This window comes from Myripristis murdjan, chromosome 2 (assembly GCF_902150065.1).
Source record: "Myripristis murdjan chromosome 2, fMyrMur1.1, whole genome shotgun sequence".
Classification (NCBI taxonomy): Eukaryota; Metazoa; Chordata; class Actinopteri; order Holocentriformes; family Holocentridae; genus Myripristis; species Myripristis murdjan.
In genome coordinates this window covers 12,363,862-12,382,015 of record NC_043981.1, presented here as the reverse complement: position 1 = coordinate 12,382,015, position 18,154 = coordinate 12,363,862, and the positions used below count along the sequence as shown (strand labels likewise).

The 18,154-nt window shown below is 41.9% G+C and overlaps 1 protein-coding gene across 2 annotated transcripts in view; it reads left to right on the top strand.

Moving 5' to 3' along the window:
• Nucleotides 1-17,700, top strand: part of LOC115375583 (histone demethylase UTY-like) — a 48,130-nt gene extending 30,430 nt beyond the window's left edge. For both annotated transcript variants that reach the window (XM_030075040.1, XM_030075032.1), the window contains 17 exons: nucleotides 1,758-1,889; nucleotides 2,519-2,590; nucleotides 2,875-2,982; nucleotides 4,266-4,685; nucleotides 5,461-6,347; nucleotides 7,773-7,902; nucleotides 8,460-8,565; nucleotides 9,303-9,508; nucleotides 9,744-9,805; nucleotides 9,994-10,068; nucleotides 11,424-11,572; nucleotides 11,677-11,791; nucleotides 12,616-12,803; nucleotides 13,812-13,953; nucleotides 14,138-14,264; nucleotides 15,014-15,184; nucleotides 16,378-17,700. In XM_030075040.1, coding sequence (XP_029930900.1) covers nucleotides 1,758-1,889; nucleotides 2,519-2,590; nucleotides 2,875-2,982; nucleotides 4,266-4,685; nucleotides 5,461-6,347; nucleotides 7,773-7,902; nucleotides 8,460-8,565; nucleotides 9,303-9,508; nucleotides 9,744-9,805; nucleotides 9,994-10,068; nucleotides 11,424-11,572; nucleotides 11,677-11,791; nucleotides 12,616-12,803; nucleotides 13,812-13,953; nucleotides 14,138-14,264; nucleotides 15,014-15,184; nucleotides 16,378-16,407 — 3,120 coding nt within the window. In that variant the 3' untranslated portion in view covers nucleotides 16,408-17,700. The remainder of the gene's footprint in view (nucleotides 1-1,757; nucleotides 1,890-2,518; nucleotides 2,591-2,874; nucleotides 2,983-4,265; nucleotides 4,686-5,460; nucleotides 6,348-7,772; nucleotides 7,903-8,459; nucleotides 8,566-9,302; nucleotides 9,509-9,743; nucleotides 9,806-9,993; nucleotides 10,069-11,423; nucleotides 11,573-11,676; nucleotides 11,792-12,615; nucleotides 12,804-13,811; nucleotides 13,954-14,137; nucleotides 14,265-15,013; nucleotides 15,185-16,377) is intronic.
• The last annotated feature ends 454 nt before the right edge of the window (nucleotides 17,701-18,154 follow it).

Sequence of the window (18,154 nt, the reverse complement as noted above, 5' to 3'; positions counted from 1 at the left end):
AATGTGTTGATTTTCAGCATTGATTTGATTTGGTCACAGAAAATTCATTGTAAGAAAACTGTTGGAGTGTGAAGGTGTGGAATAAGGAACTTACTGATGCATAGTTTTCAGTGGGTCAGATGTTACTGCATGCCTGATTTGATTTTGGGAAAAAGAGAAAAGAAATATTATAAAAATGAATCTATTTTTGGTCCCAGGTGATAGCAAAGTGATGTACATAGTCAGTGTAGTTGGAGATAATCAGAGCTCATTTTCCTCCCTTCAGAGGAGTCAATTTGCAGCCATTCATTTTTGTATAACATGAAAAGCAACTTCCAATTTGCTCTGAAATCATCCTTCACATAAACCTTAGTGCATTTATATGAAAATGCACATTATATTATGATCTGCCTATTGTCAATTACATGGGACCAGAGGAAAAAATGAATGACCTCACCAGGAAATGATCCCTGAATACGTGCCACCTTACAAACTTTATCAAATCCCTGTCTTCTTACTAAGAGCATCTTCAGCTGAGACAGAAGTTCATTTCAAACTAGGATTGTCACCGCAAAGGGTATATTTTTACGGGTGGCACTACAAGTAAATTTATAAATGACCGAAGGGAAGTTTGAGCTAAACTAGATAATTTGGTACATGGGTTATAACTCAAAATAACAATGCCGTTTACCTTTTTTAAGGCTCAAGCTATACTCACTTCTCTAAGCAGCATGAACATACTGTCAGCAGCATACTCTTAATAGCTCTGTTAAACCCTCAAATTTTAAGACAGTTAAACTTTGAAACATCCTACTTTTGACTACAACTTATTCACCTCCTGTTTAGTCACCTAAAATGCATGCAGCTGTAACAAAAGTAAGTAAACTACTGCTGTCTTGAACGCAGACACTAATGTGAAAACAGCAGTAAAATATAACCAAGTGTAAGTTTTGTGCAGTCACGTCTGACCCACAGAGGCTTGTTCAGAGGTAAGGATGAGGTTGTCTGTGTGGAATGTGGTGTAACCTTTTGCTTTAAAGGTTGAGTTATGCTACATGTTTGCTTCAGCAGCAGCAACTGCTTTATAAAGGCTGACCCCTGCAATGTGAAATGCGTAGAGAAGCTTTGAAGGAGGATAATTTTGTTGAAAGTCATAATGACATTGTCTGTTTTTATGTTAGTGGTTTTAATCCTGCAAATGTTGACAACAGGCACTAGTGATTAATTTCTACCTTTTTTAGACAGAAAAATAGCCTGGGGCTGCTGTTGCCCTATGAAGCAACACCTCCAGATAGACAGGAATATTTTTGCTACATGTGTTGCTTTTTGGTTGAAGTGCTAACACAAAATCACAGCCATGCTCTTCTCTTTCTCTCTTCCTCCTTCCTCATTGCTTTGCTCTTTTTTTCTGGCCTCTCCTTGTAATGTAATTTCCCCCCTCCATGTCACGCTTGTCACACATTTATCCTTCTGCATTATGCCTTGATATTCAAATATTCCTCTCTGCATCTTTTCACTTGCTCACGCTCCCTTTTCTTCCTCGTTCTCCTTTTTTTCCCTTTTTTATCCTTTTTCTCTTGCCCGTCTCTTCTCTTCCCCACACAATTCACTCCCCCCTATCTTTTTTCCCCCCATTCTTTTCTTCTGATCTTTTGTTTGGTTCTTTTACCTGTCTGTTCTTTTCATCCTTTATTTTCCTTTATCCTCCTTTGTCTATGCTCCTGCCAACCCCCCCCCCCCCCCCCCCCCCCCCCCCCCCTCCACGTCTCTCTCTCCAGGCTTGTAAGCCCCATCACAGTGCAGAGGGTGGAGGCTCGGGTCAGTCTCTGCCCCCTCACATGGGTGCTCTGGGCCAGGCAGATGACCAGTCCAGCCCGGCCAAGAGGAGGAGAGCCTCCAGCCCAGCCAAGGTAATTCCCATGCCATGGAATAGGTGCAATGGAAAGTTTATAACTCTCATATTATGGTTTTGCTGAAACCATTCCTTCTTTTAATGCAATTTTTGGTCCAACACTGAATACTTAAATTAAACTAGTGTAAAAATAGCTGAATTTGAGGATATTAGATATAGGCTGTATACATAAAGGATACACCCACACAGGGACATACATTTTTTTACCCATTTAAACTTTAAAGTGATTGTAGCTAATCAGCAAACCTAACAATAACATCCCATCTGTATTTGTGCAAGACTGTGTAATAATATGTTGACAACTGATAGAAGATTAAATTAACATGCACAACTTGTTCTATTCTTTGCATGTCATGCGTGTTTCCTGTTTTGAAATGACGGTGCTTTGATAAACATAAGTCATGTAAAATCGCCTGAATCTAAATGTCTACAGCTTCTGTAGACAATGTTAATTCTTACTTCGCAACCTTATCTCTAAGGTCATATGAGGGCATATGTAAAAGAATGTGTGTGTATGTATGTGTGTGTGTGTGTGTGTGTGTATGTGTATACACACACACACACACACATATACATAACATTTTTTTTTGTTTATTTCTTTTTTCTTTCTTTTTTTTTTTCCCTCAGGGTGATTCATGGGCCAGTAATTCAGCACAGCAGCCGGTTCCCAACTGGTACCTCTCCCCTCAGAAACTACAGGTGGGGAATTCTTCTCATATTATATTGTGCATTTTGGATGCATTTAGGATGTATTAATGATTTGGATTTGGATTTTTCTTCTTCCAGCTGAGACCACAGTCAATTTTCTACCCTGTTCTCATCTCAGTATCAGTGCAGTATGTTGAAGAATGCCTGTAAATCCTTGAAAGCTTGGTTGTTTCTCCGAGCAGGCAGCAGAGAAAACACAAACCATTCCTACTTGAATGATAGCAGTATGTTTGGGTCTGTAAGTTCACAATGTGTTTGTTGCTGTGTGTCCTCAGCTGCTGGAACAATTGCGGAGTAACCGGGCCAACCTGAAGCCCCTGCAGCTTCAAATGTTGGAGCAGCTGGAGGCTCAGCTCACCATGATGCAGCAGCACCAGCAGCAGGTAAAAACTAACAAAAACACACATATGCACATCGCAGACATGGGTTAAACACCAGCCTTCAGAAAACACCCACCATTTCCTTGGGAATTTGTCAGAAAAAAATGTTTGCACTTCCGACAGACATACAGTTGAGTGTTGCTTTATTTCACGTCCAAACATTTGTTGGTGTGAAGAATTTTCTCCTGCTATGCTTTAATATGGCACAGGTCACAAGAAGTGAGTCTGGTAAAAGTTTGAAAGGGTTAACATGTGAGAACTCATCCTGTAGATAACCGTTCATCAGTTTGAGGTGTTTACAATCCTGAAAACCAGTTAGACCTGATAGTTAGTAATATAGTTGTATAGTTGGGTCTGCTATCTACTATAGCTGTTGGTCAATCAAGTGTTTCCTGTCCTGTCGAACCCAGTGGGAGCAGCAAATGATGGAATTTTGTGTCAGTTAGTGCCACGTTGGCAATCACAGAAAAGTAAACAAAACTGACTTTGTAAGTTATAGTGATTTGTCTTGTCATTCCTGTGTTGCGCTTCTTGGGAACCTCCACCCATTTGGTAGGCTACTCAAGCAGATTTTTGCCAAGTATTTGCAGCTCTTTGTTGATGTAGCTCTGACGCATCAGCATGTATTGACTTACACACATAACTACTTGCAACACATCCACACAGACATATACATAACCACGGACATTCATAGTTGCACACAGAAGCTTGAAGAATTTATAGTTGATATGTGGGATCAGTGCATGTAATCATAGAGGTCTGTGAAGTCTTCAATGGCATAACTGGAAAAAGCCTGAGTGTGTGATTATGGATGTGCTCGTAATGACACACACTGAGATTAAGATTCCATTAACATGACAGCACAACGTAGCCGAAGGCTCAAGCCACAGTGTCAGAATACATAAATGGGTAACCTCACCCAGTCGTCACAATCGTAAACACAGGCCATGATTTAATTTATGATCCCATACAAATAGTAGTTGTAGTAGACTTGGCTCAGATCGTCCATTCAAATTCTTTCCGTGGTTTGTTCTGGCCTGTTCAGATATCAGACAGGCGTGGTTTGCCATGTATCACAACACAAGCCAGCGCCAGAAAGTTAAACGGTCCCTGGAAAGTATTTGGGAGTCAGTTTAGGGTGTGTTTCTCCGCCCATGAGTTGTGCTGGTGTGATAGATCCCGCCCATCAAATTGCTCAAGCAGGTTAAAACAAACAGTGAATTCTTTGAAGCGTCTTAAGTAATATTTCTTTAACCTGAGGTGTTGGCATTATTTTCCTTCCACAGATGAGACAGAATGCCTCAGGAGGTCAGCTGCGTCCCTCTCTCCCCAACGGCCCCACCACTAACTCACTCCCCTCTCCCCACCCAAGCCTCCACCCCTCCCGACCCCACTTGGGACCCCACTTGGGACCCCACCGGTCCCCCTGCCCGCCTCAACCGCTGGCCAACGGGCCCCTGGGCCCCGGGACACACAGACACTCAGACTCCCTCTCTGTGGGCGACAGTACCAGTAGTAGTAACAGTAGTAGTATTAATAGTAGTAGTAATAATCAGCCAGGGCCCACGGCCACAGGACCCAACGGAGACGTGCCTTACCTGCAGCCTGCCGGCAGCGGCGACACAGCACTGCTACCTCACACCTGCACAAGCACCCAAACACAGGATGCCGCGCCGCACCGGGCCCTGCACCTAACCTCCTCTCAGGTCAGACATCACCCACTGTCTTTGTCAAGTTTCAGCACTCATGGCCACAACTTTGTGAAATTCCTTGACTTTTTACTTACCAGATATTCTTTACTTCCATTACAGCATTTAATAAGCTGAATGGTTTTCCCTGTTCAAAACCTCTCAAAATTCAGTGTTATTCCAAAAAATTCATGACTAATTAATGTCCTGACTCAGGTTAGTTAGTGGTTCTGTTGTATTGAGAATGTTTTGGTGCTGACATACAATACAAGCGCCTTTTCATGTAGCCCTGGTTCATTCATTTGTTTTTCTGTCAAAGCCCCTGAATTCCTTTTGTGCAATAATGTTGCATCATTATTCTGTATCTGCTAGTTGCAGTACGCCATTGAAGATACATTCCACTTATATTGAATGAAATATTCAAAGCCACGGTGCCAGTGTTTTATGGCTATAACATTATATCAGATAAAAAAAAATGTATGTACATGTCTTGGTTATCATTTTATACACATTTCCCTGTAATTCAGCAGGACATATTTGGCATCTCTGGGAACCTTGGAATCTCCACTCGAATTTAAAATACAGCTGTTTGTTTGAGCAAAGCTTGGCCATACAGCATCCATTTGTATTGAAGAATCCTCTGATGGGATTGGCACAGTTGATGTTAATGGGAATAGGTCAAACAATGTGTTTTAGTTCAAATCAGATTAAGATCTTTACCTCATAACTTAAGAATCAGTTCAGCACAGCTACATGTACTTTTTTATTCTAACAGTCATTTTGTTTCCTGCAGGGGCTTCAGAAGGGGTCCGTTCCACATGCGCCGGGCTCCAATGGAGAGGGGACCCTGTCTCACCCCCAGACGCCCGACTCCGCCGCCCCCCTGCACCCCAACAATCAGGTCGGACATTCCGCTAGCGCCCCGTCGCCACGGCAGCAGGCTCACAACCACCTACCGTCCCCTCCTGCCCTCCCCCAATCCGCTACCTCAGGTGGAGCGACAGCCGGCGCGCCCTCTACCAAAGATAGCAACACCGTGACCGCCCGCGGCACGGCAACCGCATCCCTCGGCAACGGGGGCTCTGAGGGCCAGACGCCGACGCCACCGGTAAACAGTGCGGCAGCGCAGGCAGAAGGCCTCGCAAATCACATCCACTCGGGTGATGGTGGCAAGGCAGGAGAGGGTGGCGAGAAGCCGAGCCTTAGCGCAGACAATCCCAGGCTATCTGCCCTGCTGGCGGGGGGGAAGGGCCCACAGGAGGGTGATGGACATTCAGAGGGGACCACGGCCACGGAGTCCACAGCGGCCGAGCCTCATAAGAAAATTAACAACATCCACCCGTCCGCCCAGCCCTCCACCCCCCACGCCCAGGGCAGCTCGGCTGCCTCCTCGCCCATCTCCGCCATATCCACCGCCACGCCCTCGCCCAAATCCTCGGAACACACTCAAACGGGCACCCACAGTCCCACAACCACCACCATCACGTCTACTGCACCTGCCATGAACGGTAACGGCAAAGGAGGAATCTCTGAGGACTCTCAAAGCCCGCTGAAGGCTGAGCCACCCGCTGTTATCACCAGTCTCAAAGCCACACCTCCACACGGACACAGCTCCTCCTCATCGTCGTCATCGTCGATATCCATCTATCCCAGCTCCACAGACGTGCTCAAGGCCTGCAGGTGAGACTGAACCACCATGTGGCTTTTCTCACATCACGGTGTCCTACAGATGTCCAGAAGGCTTACAGGCCTTCTATTCATTTTGCTTGGTAGGAATAAAAATTGCCCACCCCTTAACACCCCTGCTAGACACGACTATTTTGTTGCTTTGCTCTGATTGGTTCACAGGGACAAGGCTTGAACAAAGGCAAAGATCAAATACTTTATTTAAACAAGGCACTCACATTATTTTCTCAAAAACAAGCCAGTATGGACAAGAGTAAGCAAAAATACTGTTCTTTTAAGACAAAAGCTCTGCATGAATAAACAAAGACTGCCAAAAAAATAATACCTGAGGATAATGCATTACAAAGAAGACTATTTTGCAAGCACTGTGGAGTGCTTCTTGCAGATCTAACTTATAGAACTGCAGGTCTGCAGATGAGCTGGTCTTGAGTATAGTATGTGTATGTTTTTGCATTTAGTCTTACCCTGCATGTATTGCATGTTCAGGGTAAAATTAATTTTCAAGACCATGCCAGTATGATTGACAAGGCCCACACCAAGCACAGAAAAGGCTTTAAGCCCTCCTCCAGTGACCACATTTTACAACTCAAATTGTCCTTGAGATTTTCCTGAAACTGTTTTTCTTGAAAGAAGTTTCTATGCCAGTTGTGAGGTTTACCTGGGGAAATGCAAGTGAAGGGCTCGCTTGTTTGAAATGGTATAAGTAACTTGTTCCTTCTTTTGTTGCCTTATAAACCAATGTAAATACAAACTAAGGGCTGTTGATGTTTATGCCAGTGTGCAAATGACAGAGGGATTAGGCCAAGAACTTCGCCTCAGTTTTGTTTTTGAGGATGTCTCCCCCTAGTGGAATAAGAGAGTAACCACAAAATTAGAGAGATATTGTTATGTAACTGTAAATAAAACTGAAGGCTACTGGACAGTCTTGTTGCCATGCGGATATTACTCAGCACAAAACATTTATTTCGTAGATTCATCCATTGTGGAAACACATTCACCATTTTTCAGTTTATGTGTGGTGACAAATCTAGTATGTCAGCTTACGTGTTTTAAGTCAGCAGATTGGTTCAAGTGATGTATTCCACCATTACCTAAATAACCAGTGGGATTACAATCAGAATCTTATTTTTTAATCAGCAGATAAGATAGTTAGATGGGACCCCGGCAGTTAAGGAATATAAGTACACATATAAGATCTGAGTGTAGTGTAGACAGTGTGTGACACATAGTCGGCACTCATTATTATTAACCGTTTGTTCCTGGTGTGTTATTGCTGTCACTAGTGCCCCATATATGGTGTGTGCGTGTGTTGGATCACTACTGATGTGACAGTAAAACATTCAGTGGAATTTTCCATAGTGGAATTCATAATAAGACATTACTATTACTGCTATAACTAAAACCATTTTATGTACGCAGGAACCTGGGGAAGAACGGTCTCTCCAACAGCAGTATCCTCCTGGACAAGTGTCCCCCACCCCGCCTGCCCCCTCCACCCACGCCAGCCCTACCCAAGGACAAACTCAACCCCCCTACACCCAGCATATACGTTAGTATTACCCAGCTGACTCAAGGCCTTTTGATTTTAGAAATATTATTTGTGGTGGACAGGATTAAAATTTTAAGGTTGTGACCAGTGGAAAGTAGCACACTAGTTGAGATTATTTTGACAATAACCTGTTTTAGTTCATCAGTTGTTTTGACTTATCTTCAACAAATTAAATCAGACTTAAATGTTGTTCATATCTGTTTTTACTTAATAAGTTTCCTTGTTTTTAATCTCATCTGCAAACCCAAACATATTTTTCTTTTATTTTCTGATTGTTTTTCATATGTACAATTAACAGCCAGTTTTTTTTAAAGCAGCTAAATGATGACATATTTCAGCATTAGTCTCCTCGTGTTGTCTTGAGTTTTGCATACCCTTCTTTAACCTGTCTTCCATCCCATCCATCTAGTTCTTGTTGAAGGGATTTCATAGGAGAACTCAAGACAGGATTAGAGCTTTCACCTGGTCATTCTGTTTAATCAAAGAGCAGGCACTTGCAGCACTTTGCACGCACAGTGTATGATAACCTTTTTCTTTCTTTCCTGTGTATGAACCAGCTGGAGAACAAGAGGGATGCCTTCTTCCCCCCACTGCACCAGTTCTGCACAAACCCCTCCAACCCTGTCACTGTTATCAGAGGCCTGGCTGGAGCACTCAAACTGGGTAAAGTGCATCACTTAGATTATATATTGATGCGTAGAATGAGGGCGTAGTTCCATTCAGCAAAGATACCTTTCTAAAATTGTTGCAGCAGTGAGGCGTCTGGTCATATTTTGCCACTTAAAGTTGTGTTTTTGTGTCTTTCCACTCCCTGGTGCTACATTTTGTTGCAAAGGAAAATTTGCCATAATTCTGCACAGAGGCCACAATTTTTATGTTGCTTGGCAACATTCGTTTACAAAGCGCTCGTGAAGCCTTGGTAACTAGTGGTGACTCAGTGATTTAATTGGTGGGCTTCTCTTCAGCAGAGATCTCTGCGTTGTGTTCTCAGCTGCTGGAGCACTAAGATGCTTTTTGGAAAGTACAACAGCCAAGGTCAGGCAGCAGTTTGCTAGCTCCAATACACAGCCCTCTCAACAGGCAGGCTGACTCATATGTGTCTTTTCATCAAATGTTATGAGTTTGGCTTATTGTGGATTTGGTTTCAGCTTTTGTTCCTCCCAAGTGTAACAATTAAATAGACTAGCACATTTAATGGTGTGAAGGATACCAAGTCAGACTTAATACTGCCTTCAATGTAAAAAGTATCTGCAAAATGGTTGCACTCTTAAATAGGACATGAGTGTATATAATCTTTAATCTGTAAATCTGATCACTGCTGCAGTCAAAAGTCTGTATATTTGGGATTGTGAACATCAGTCTCTCATTGAGTCCCCTCCCTTCTGTTGTCTTCTCCTCAGACCTGGGTCTGTTTTCCACCAAGACATTGGTCGAGGCCAACCCAGAGCACCTGGTGGAGGTTCGGACTCAACTCTCTCAGCCCGCTGACGAGAACTGGGACCCAAGCGGCACCAAGAAGATGTGGCGCTGTGAAAGCGCCCGCGCCCACACCACCATAGCCAAATACGCTCAGTATCAGGCTGCTTCTTTCCAGGAATCCTTACGGGTCAGTGACTGATGAATAACAAAACATTTAGATGCTCTACCTTTTGTCCACGGATTGAAATTACAGTTTATACAGGACTGAAATTTTACAAAGGCTCAACAAGGTTTGAGGACATTTAAGGACTAAAAAGTATTGCCTCTAGGTTGGTTACCTAATATTGCAGAAATGTACAAGTTGTATTGTGCGTTTTGTGGATAGGAACACACTTAGTGATGCCTTTGCTGTTTGTACTCAGGAGGAGAATGAGAAGAAGGCACTAAAGGAGCCCTCAGACACTGAGCCAGCGTCAGCAGAGAGGTACATACCTTCACCTATCCAAACTTTTTCTTCACATTTAGCAAAAGTTGTTTACTCACTTTCCTGTAAAAGAGAGGTTTCAGAGACTCATCAGTGATATGTTTGTAAGTTGGTGATAAGGTGCACTACATGTTGCTTATCATAACTTCTGTGTGTGTGTGTGTGTGTGTGTGTGTGTGTGTGTTTAGTGTGGCACGCAAAAGGAGGGGACCCTTAAAGCACATCAAGTTTGGAACCAACATCGACGTGTCTGATGAAAGGAAGTGAGTCTGGATTTCATCCCTGAATAATATCTCGTCTTAGGTCAGTGGTTCCCAACCCAGTCCTGAAGGACCCCTGCACTGCAGGTTTTTGTTTTAGCTCTAGTCTTTCACATCTGATCCATGTAAGGGCTTCATGCTGATTGGTTGAAACAGATCTGCCTGATCAGGGCATGCATGAAGATGCATGGGCCTTAATGGGGTCAGGTGTGCCAGAGTAGACCTGGAATGAAAACCTTCAGGATAGGGGCACTTTAGGACTGGTTTGGGAACCAGTGTCTTTGGTGATTTGGAGGTGTTAACTTGTTTTGAAACATGTAGGAACATTTCAGTTTTGAAGCTCAAGACGGCCATCGTGTTTAATAGAACAGAAGAGAAAAAATTCTCATTTAGAGATGTTTGTTTGCTGGTTCCATGATAATTGATACACGTGTGTTTGAGTTGCCTTAAGCTACATGCTGTATTCATTAAGATACAGATCAGTATAGCTGTCACGGAATATGGGGATTTTGATTTTTAAAATGATTAAATAAATGCAGGTGTGAGCCTGATGCTATTCTCAGTTTTTACTCTGTCACTGCTTAAAGTTTTCAGACAGACAAGCCAGCACAAAGACACTATTGGAAATGTTACATGGCTATACCCAAATCGATTCACACCAACTTTAGAAAGCTGTCAGTTGGCTGTCTTGCACCTTTCCACACACAATCACTACAAGTATTGCAAGTCATACACAGGCATATGTTGATACTGGTCAGCTGTTTAAGATCATGCTGACTGTGGAAGAAGTGCCATTCAGTTTTTTAATGTCCTCTGTGTTTCAAAGCGTGCCAAGGCAATAGAAGTTGTATTTATAGCTAGACTAGTAGTAATGGAGACCAGTCTTCTTTCAAAAAAAAGAAACATGGGCTTGTCCAAGCCTCTTGGAAAATTAAATAAGCAAACACATGATAGTGTATAATAGTTTCTGATTGGCAACCTTTGGAATACAGCACAACGGGTCAGTATTTTATTCTGAATGATACCTACAACGGGGTTTAAGCTAAATTGCTGCTGCCCTATATTTTCTGTCTGCTTATGCCCTGACACCCTCTTGTGGATGCAATCAAGAAACACATATGAGACGACTTATTATTCGCCACCAGATGTTTTAGTCTTAAAAATAGACATTTCACTCTCACAGTTTAGTAAATTACCATCAGGTTATTGATTTCATTTGTTAAAGTGGCAGCTCTATATATCAACATACTGAATGCAGGATTATAACTTTCATAACAACACAATTAGATTCATATGTATCAATCGTACGTATCAATATGTATCACTGAGCCCTGATCATTTCTTTCCCTGTTTCTCAGGTGGAAGCAGCAGCTCCAGGAACTCAGCAAACTGCCGGCTTTTGCGCGGGTAGTATCAGCAGGAAACCTGCTCAGCCATGTAGGGCACACCATCCTGGGCATGAACACCGTTCAGCTCTACATGAAGGTCCCTGGGAGCAGGATACCAGGTTAATATCTGTAATAGTAGAAATAATAATATGCCGCTTGTCATTTGTGTTGTTTTGATGTCAGGTTGTCCAGTGTGTAAATGGTGGTGTTTTTGTTTATCCAGGTCACCAGGAGCACAACAACTTCTGTGCAGTCAACATCAACATCGGACCAGGAGACTGTGAATGGTTTGCTGTACCGGAGCCATACTGGGGAGTTATGAGCAACTTCTGTGAAAAGTAAAGGCTTTTTTCTGAGCTAAGACATCTACCATTTGGGGGAAAAAAAACCCTCTTAAAAATGTGACTATTCCTGGCATGAGGCTTAAGAGTCACTATGGAATATTAATGAAAACGAAGGCCCCACAGCACTCCGGAAAATTTAAATGTCTTGCTTCTCTCTGTCGCAGAGGGTTAAAACCATTACGGTCAATATTTTTTTAACCTTTTATCATGAAGCGTTAATAGATTCAGAGCTTTTTAAACAATTTTCTCTGCCCTGGAGTGCCTCTGTTTCATTGCATCCAAATATCATCTAGCATTTTTACTTGCAAAGTAGCATTCGCTCTTCCTCTTCTTGTCCAAGGAACATTATTGATGCCATGAGCGATCTTACAGCGTGTGCATTAAAAAAAAAAAAAAAAACTTGAAGAATGTAACTTTATGGTAATAATGACCAAAATATGTTAGCTAAGAATTATTTGTAAATGGATATATTGAATGAAATGCCACATATGCACACAATCAACAGGCATGTGCATGTTAAAAGATTATGTGTGCTTGTGAGTGAAACAAAAGGTGTAGGAGATGATTTGAATTACAGTCTGGAGAGCGGGGATCTACTACCTCAATCTTGCAGAGAAAAGAAAATTGAAAAAGCTGGATCATAAAGAAAAAAAGTGAAAATGCAATAGAGTGAGATCTCACTAGTTCTAAACTCATTTAAACTTCTCTTCTCCCCTCTATTCTCCCTTTCCCTACTTTCTCTCCTTTCCATCATCTCCCTCTTTCTCTCCATCCTCTGCCCCCACTTGTCCTCCATTCATCCAAACGCTCTCCACCAGGAACAACATCAACTTCCTGATGGGCTCATGGTGGCCCAACCTGGAGGATCTGTACGAGGCCGACGTCCCCGTCTATCGGTTCATCCAGCGTCCAGGCGACCTGGTGTGGCTCAACACCGGCACTGTCCACTGGGTGCAGGCCATCGGCTGGTGCAACAACATCGCCTGGAACGTCGGGCCGCTCACCGGTACGCCTCCTGCTGATTGATTAAAAAAAACCTTTCACTACAAAACAAACACAGCCATCTGTTGTGTTTAAGGCCAAATCAGTCAGGGTGACTTATTTTACTCCCCTATCAGGTGCTCACACTGCTCTTTCAGTTTTTGGGGCAAATGAAATATAAGAGGATTTTGTTAAGTCCCCCCCAAAAAGAAAAAAATCAGTTACTAGTTCACCAAAAGTAATTTTTATTTTTCATTGTGTTCATTTTAGGTTCACTTCTCTATCACAATAACACAGAAGAGTAGTCAACCTTAACAATTCCCCCAAATCCGAAGTGTGTTCAAAATTTTGGTCAAGGAAAAAAAATCATCCAGTTAAAATTGGTCATGGAAATTCAACATACTAGTCGTGGAGAGAGTCATGGAAAAGTCGAATTAATGAAAATGTGGGGACGAGGTACATGTTATGGCCACTAGTTAGAATATCATGACCTTGAAATATTTTTTTTTTCTTCTCATGGCACTTCTCCTATTGTTCATGCCTGAGTCGGATGAAAACAAAAAATGCTGTTTTATAATTAGAGTTTATTTGCAAACACAGATAAATGCCATTCCAAAAAAAAAAAACAAGTTAACTGACAGTTACATGCGACACTTCACATCACACAGTTTCTGAATCCAAAATTTGTTACAAAGTCACTGTCGCATATGCATAAGCCTGCTGGTATGATTTTTAATTTTTATTGGTATTGTCTTGGGCAAAACATAGCTTATGTATTATATAACAGGATATTATATATTGAGTAGTATTTAATCAATTGGAGATTTATGTTCTAACCACCAAAATGAAGTCAAAATTTACATGGCTGATGGTTGGTCTTTTATTGTGTGCAGTACTTTCAGTTGTTTTATCTAGCTGTAGCTTGCAAAGCCTTCATTGTGCTTTTCGACTGTATGCATTCTGTATGTTTTATCTCTCTGATATGTTTCACCTCAGTAAGACTAAACTTAAAAACTTGCAACTGCTCTTCCAGCCCACCAGTACAAGCTGGCTGTGGAGCGTTATGAGTGGAATAAGCTCCAGAGTGTTAAGTCCATGGTTCCCATGGTGCACCTCTCCTGGAACATGGCACGCAACATCAAAGTGTCTGACCACAAGCTGTTTGAGATGATCAAGTGAGTCACAAAATCCCTCCTTCCTTCCTTCCTTCCTCACTCTGCACTCCTTGTTAAGCTCATCAGCATGTGCAGTCCGTGTGCTTGTACTATATGTTTGCTCAAGTGTTTCAGTTTGTAGTTTGCACGGCCCAAAATCCTTTCATCTGACGCTTGCATTTGCATGTGTCCTGATTGTGCGTAGGTACTGCTTGCTGCGGACACTGAAGCAGTGCCAGTGGGTGAAGGAGGCCCTGGCGTCGGCCGGCAAGGAGACGGTGCTGAGGCCCAGGAGCAGGGACGAGCCGGCACACTACTGCACCATCTGTGAGGTCAGTGAACGCACCGGCAACACTGCAGCATCAGGGGTGTGAAGTTTAGCACCATTTCAGGGGACACACAGCTCTCACTTGTTTCTGCTGGAAGATTATTGCTTCTTAGTTGCTGTGTTCCTACTGTCATCCTAAATAATTCTCTTACCCCTAAACATGTTTAGTCAGAGCCAAAGAGCATCTATTTGCCCAAAGTTGCCAGGGTGTCTCTGCAGGTCTGAATCAGGTCATTTGCTGGAATTTACAACTTGACAATTTACACAAAATGTATTTGAATTAGAATCATTTAGTTTCAATACACAACTGCATAATTAAGACCCTCCGCCTTTTGCAGTTGTGATATGTGCTGTGATGACTAATCTTCAGCTACAGAGACATGTCCAAGTCAACAGTCGTTTTACCTCACAGCATTATATCAGATTGTCTGCTAGCCCAAAAAGGTTCAAATATGGTCAAGAAATTAAGGTGTGGAAAAAATAAATGGATTTGGTGTAAAATGTGTAGGGGTATTTATTTTGGAATATTCACTCAATTTTATTAATTTTCCAGTGCATTATTTTTTATTTTGCCACAGTGTTGTGGTCTTCCAGAGCCAAAGTCAGTTCAGGGTAACCAGACATCACTGCCATCAAGTGATGTATGGTGATATACATACCTTATTGTTTAACTGCTGTAACTATGAAGAACATGGAGTTGCTCATACTCTTGTTGCCACCTGTCGTGTGTGTGTGTGTGTGTGTGCTCTGCAGGTGGAGGTGTTCAACCTGCTGTTTGTGCGCAGCGAGCTCCTGTCCAAGAAACAGTACGTGGTTCACTGCCAGGACTGTGCCAGGAAAGGCAGCGCCACGCTGGACAACTTTGTGGTGCTGGAGCAGCACAGAATGGAGGACCTCATGCAGGTCTACGACCAGTTCACATTAGTAAGTCCCCGGGCAGAGAGAGGTGGACTGCTTCATTCTGCATTCATATAATATTCATCAGATTTATGGGAGAATGGTGAGGTGAAAAGGAAATCCTTGGCTAAGTTTTATTCAACTCATGTTTCATTTGGACTAAAAATTGGGAAGAAACAAATGAACCACTCTTATGTGTAAGCTGAAAAATTCATGGGTGCCTGTTCCCACATTAATGTAAAATGGAGGCTTTTGATAAGCTTTACCATACAAACACAGCATTATCATTTCAGGAGGTTGTCTATTTATTCCTGTGTATATGCAGTTAACATTAACCATCAAAATTTGATTTTTTTTTTTTTTTCAAACTATTTACATTACTTTTCTGTCATTTGTCATGCCGTCTAGCCCTTGATTAAACCCTAAATATCATCTGTTCATCAATATTTTTTTTTTCCAAGGAAAAAACATAAAGCGCTGAATGTCCTAGTAACACGAATGCTGTTCATGTGAAGCAGCCATTTTTAGTTGGTCTTGTTGATTTTAAAACACTCAAGCAACTAATGGGGCTGGTGCTAATATGTCTTTGATGTCATGAACTTCACCTGTGAATCCAGATTTTTTTTTTTTTTTTTTACTTAGTCCTCGGCACGCTGCAGTTTCAAAGTGGAGTAGCTCAGACATGGCATTGAATGCTTATTTCATGCTTGATAAGTCTTGTAGCAAATGAAAAACATCGCATGGACAGCAAGGTTAAAATTTGATTTTCATCATAGGGAGTCTTTAAAATACAAACTTGAGTCAGACCTAGCTGTAGAGGGATGGCTGGCCAATTATACTAACTAATCATAGCTGTAAATTACCTGATGTCTGGGCGACTACCGACGCCTCAAAGAAGAAGACAGATGCATTTTCAAAGTGACTTCATTCTGTTCAAAAATGAATGGCAGCAGGGTGGCCTCTTGTGCAGGTAGGGAAAAAAGCTCTGATATCTCAAAATACACAGACTGTGATAATGTAAAGAAGAGGGGAAACCTAGATGATTAGTGCAAACATGAAACACACCAGTATTATCCTTTAATCTGCCAAATTTAGCAGGAAACCCTTTTTGTTAGTCTCCTGAGTCATGATTTTTAGTTTGAACATATTGCCAGTGGTCAAACCCCAAGCCAGTGAATATAATGGCTAGACTAATTGTATTGTCTCGTCTTCCTCCCCAGGCCCCTCCTCTTCATTCATCTTCATCTTGACATTAGACGACACCCTCTTCTTCTTCTGCTGTGGAGCCATCAAGCCCATTTGACAGGAACTTGTATTAAGAAAACGAAAATAAAAACAAAAAGGAACAAAAACCACACCTACATACACGGACCATTTCTGATATTCAGGAAAGCCAAGGCCGTCTCCCCCACCCTCACCACCGCCCCTCCCATATGGCTGGTCTCCATAGCGACGGCTGGAGGCCGAGGCGGCCGAGTGTCTGTCTATGCAACCTGTTTGAAGTGCTGGGCACGGCCCTCCCAGAGGGGGGCGCCACCGAGCACACTAACCCAATACAGGACTCCCCACCCCCCACCCCCTCGAGTGACAATGGTTCTGCCCTGGTTTAATGGAGGACTTAATCAAAAACGGTTGGGAATAGGGAGACGACGGGGGAGGAGTGGGATTATTAATGCGTGATGAAATGTTTTGTAGATAATTGTTAACTGTCACAACTGGCAACACCACCCTTAAAAGACTACTGACTTGACAACCTCTCTCCCTCTCTTTCTCTCTCTCTCTCCCTCTCTTTCTCTCTCTCCCTGTCTTTTTCCCTCTTTCTCTTTTTGTATTCTGGTAACAGGATAAAACCTTGGCTTCCCCTCTTGTTTTACTGAATTCTCCAGGATTTCTTCTTTTTTTCCCCTTCTAAGGAGCACTAGCCTAACTGGTCTTTTTCTATGGTAGATAGTAATTTTAAGACTCTTTGGACAGCAAAATCTCCAAAAAAAATTTGTAATGTGAAGAGTTTAGGTGATTTCTTTTTTTTTTTTTTTTTTTTTTTACAGCTTTTATGTTTTATCTTTGTCTCGTTCTTTTTGAAACTATGATGTTCAGTTCATTTCTTGTTTTTTGTTTTGTTTTGTTTTGTTGTTTTTTTTTTGTTTGTTTGTTTCTTAGGTAAAAAAAAAAAAAAAGAAAATTTTAGAAAAAAAAAATTACTAGCCAAGTCACAAAGAAAATGGGTTGCACATAGACTTATGGAATAAAGTTTAATTTGTGATTTTTTTTTCGTTATGTTTCTAATCTTGATGTAAATTTACACTATTTATAAATACATATTTATTGCTTGAAAATATTTGTTGATGGAATGCTGTTATTTTTTCCAGAGTACCTGCCATTAAATTTGAAGGAGTTTTGTCATTTTAACACAACTCCTCTTACATTTTCTATATATGAATAAAACTGCTTAGCAAGCATTGTACAGAAACGGACATTTAAAATTGTTTTATTGTTTGAAGAATGTTTTATGATGAGTCAATAAACACAAAGTTGTGAAATTACCCATGCACTGAATGTGGATTCCTTCAACATGACACAGACAGACATTCATCTGACACCAAAATAAACGCTTTAATTTTTCATCTGGTACAGCTGTAATGCACAACCTGAGGCAAAATAACTTACCGTGAGATTTAAAATAAATTAAAAAAAAAAATACTTGGTTGCAGACATCAGTGCATGAGAGCAGCACCTGAAACCCAGCAGACAATGTAGCTGTAGACTCACCCACACAGAATCCTACACTGTATGCCAGGTCCAGACCTTACCCAACACAGGTCATAAAATCCACTTCATTTTTGCCCCTAATTGAAATTCCCACTGTCCTCAAATGCACCCAAACAATCAAAGACACTCAAAAACAGTTTGTTCGAAATTTAAAATGAAACCACAAGGAAAGAAATTATTCAGGGATGTTAATTGGAAACAAATCAGAGTGCCGGGGGGGGGCAAAAA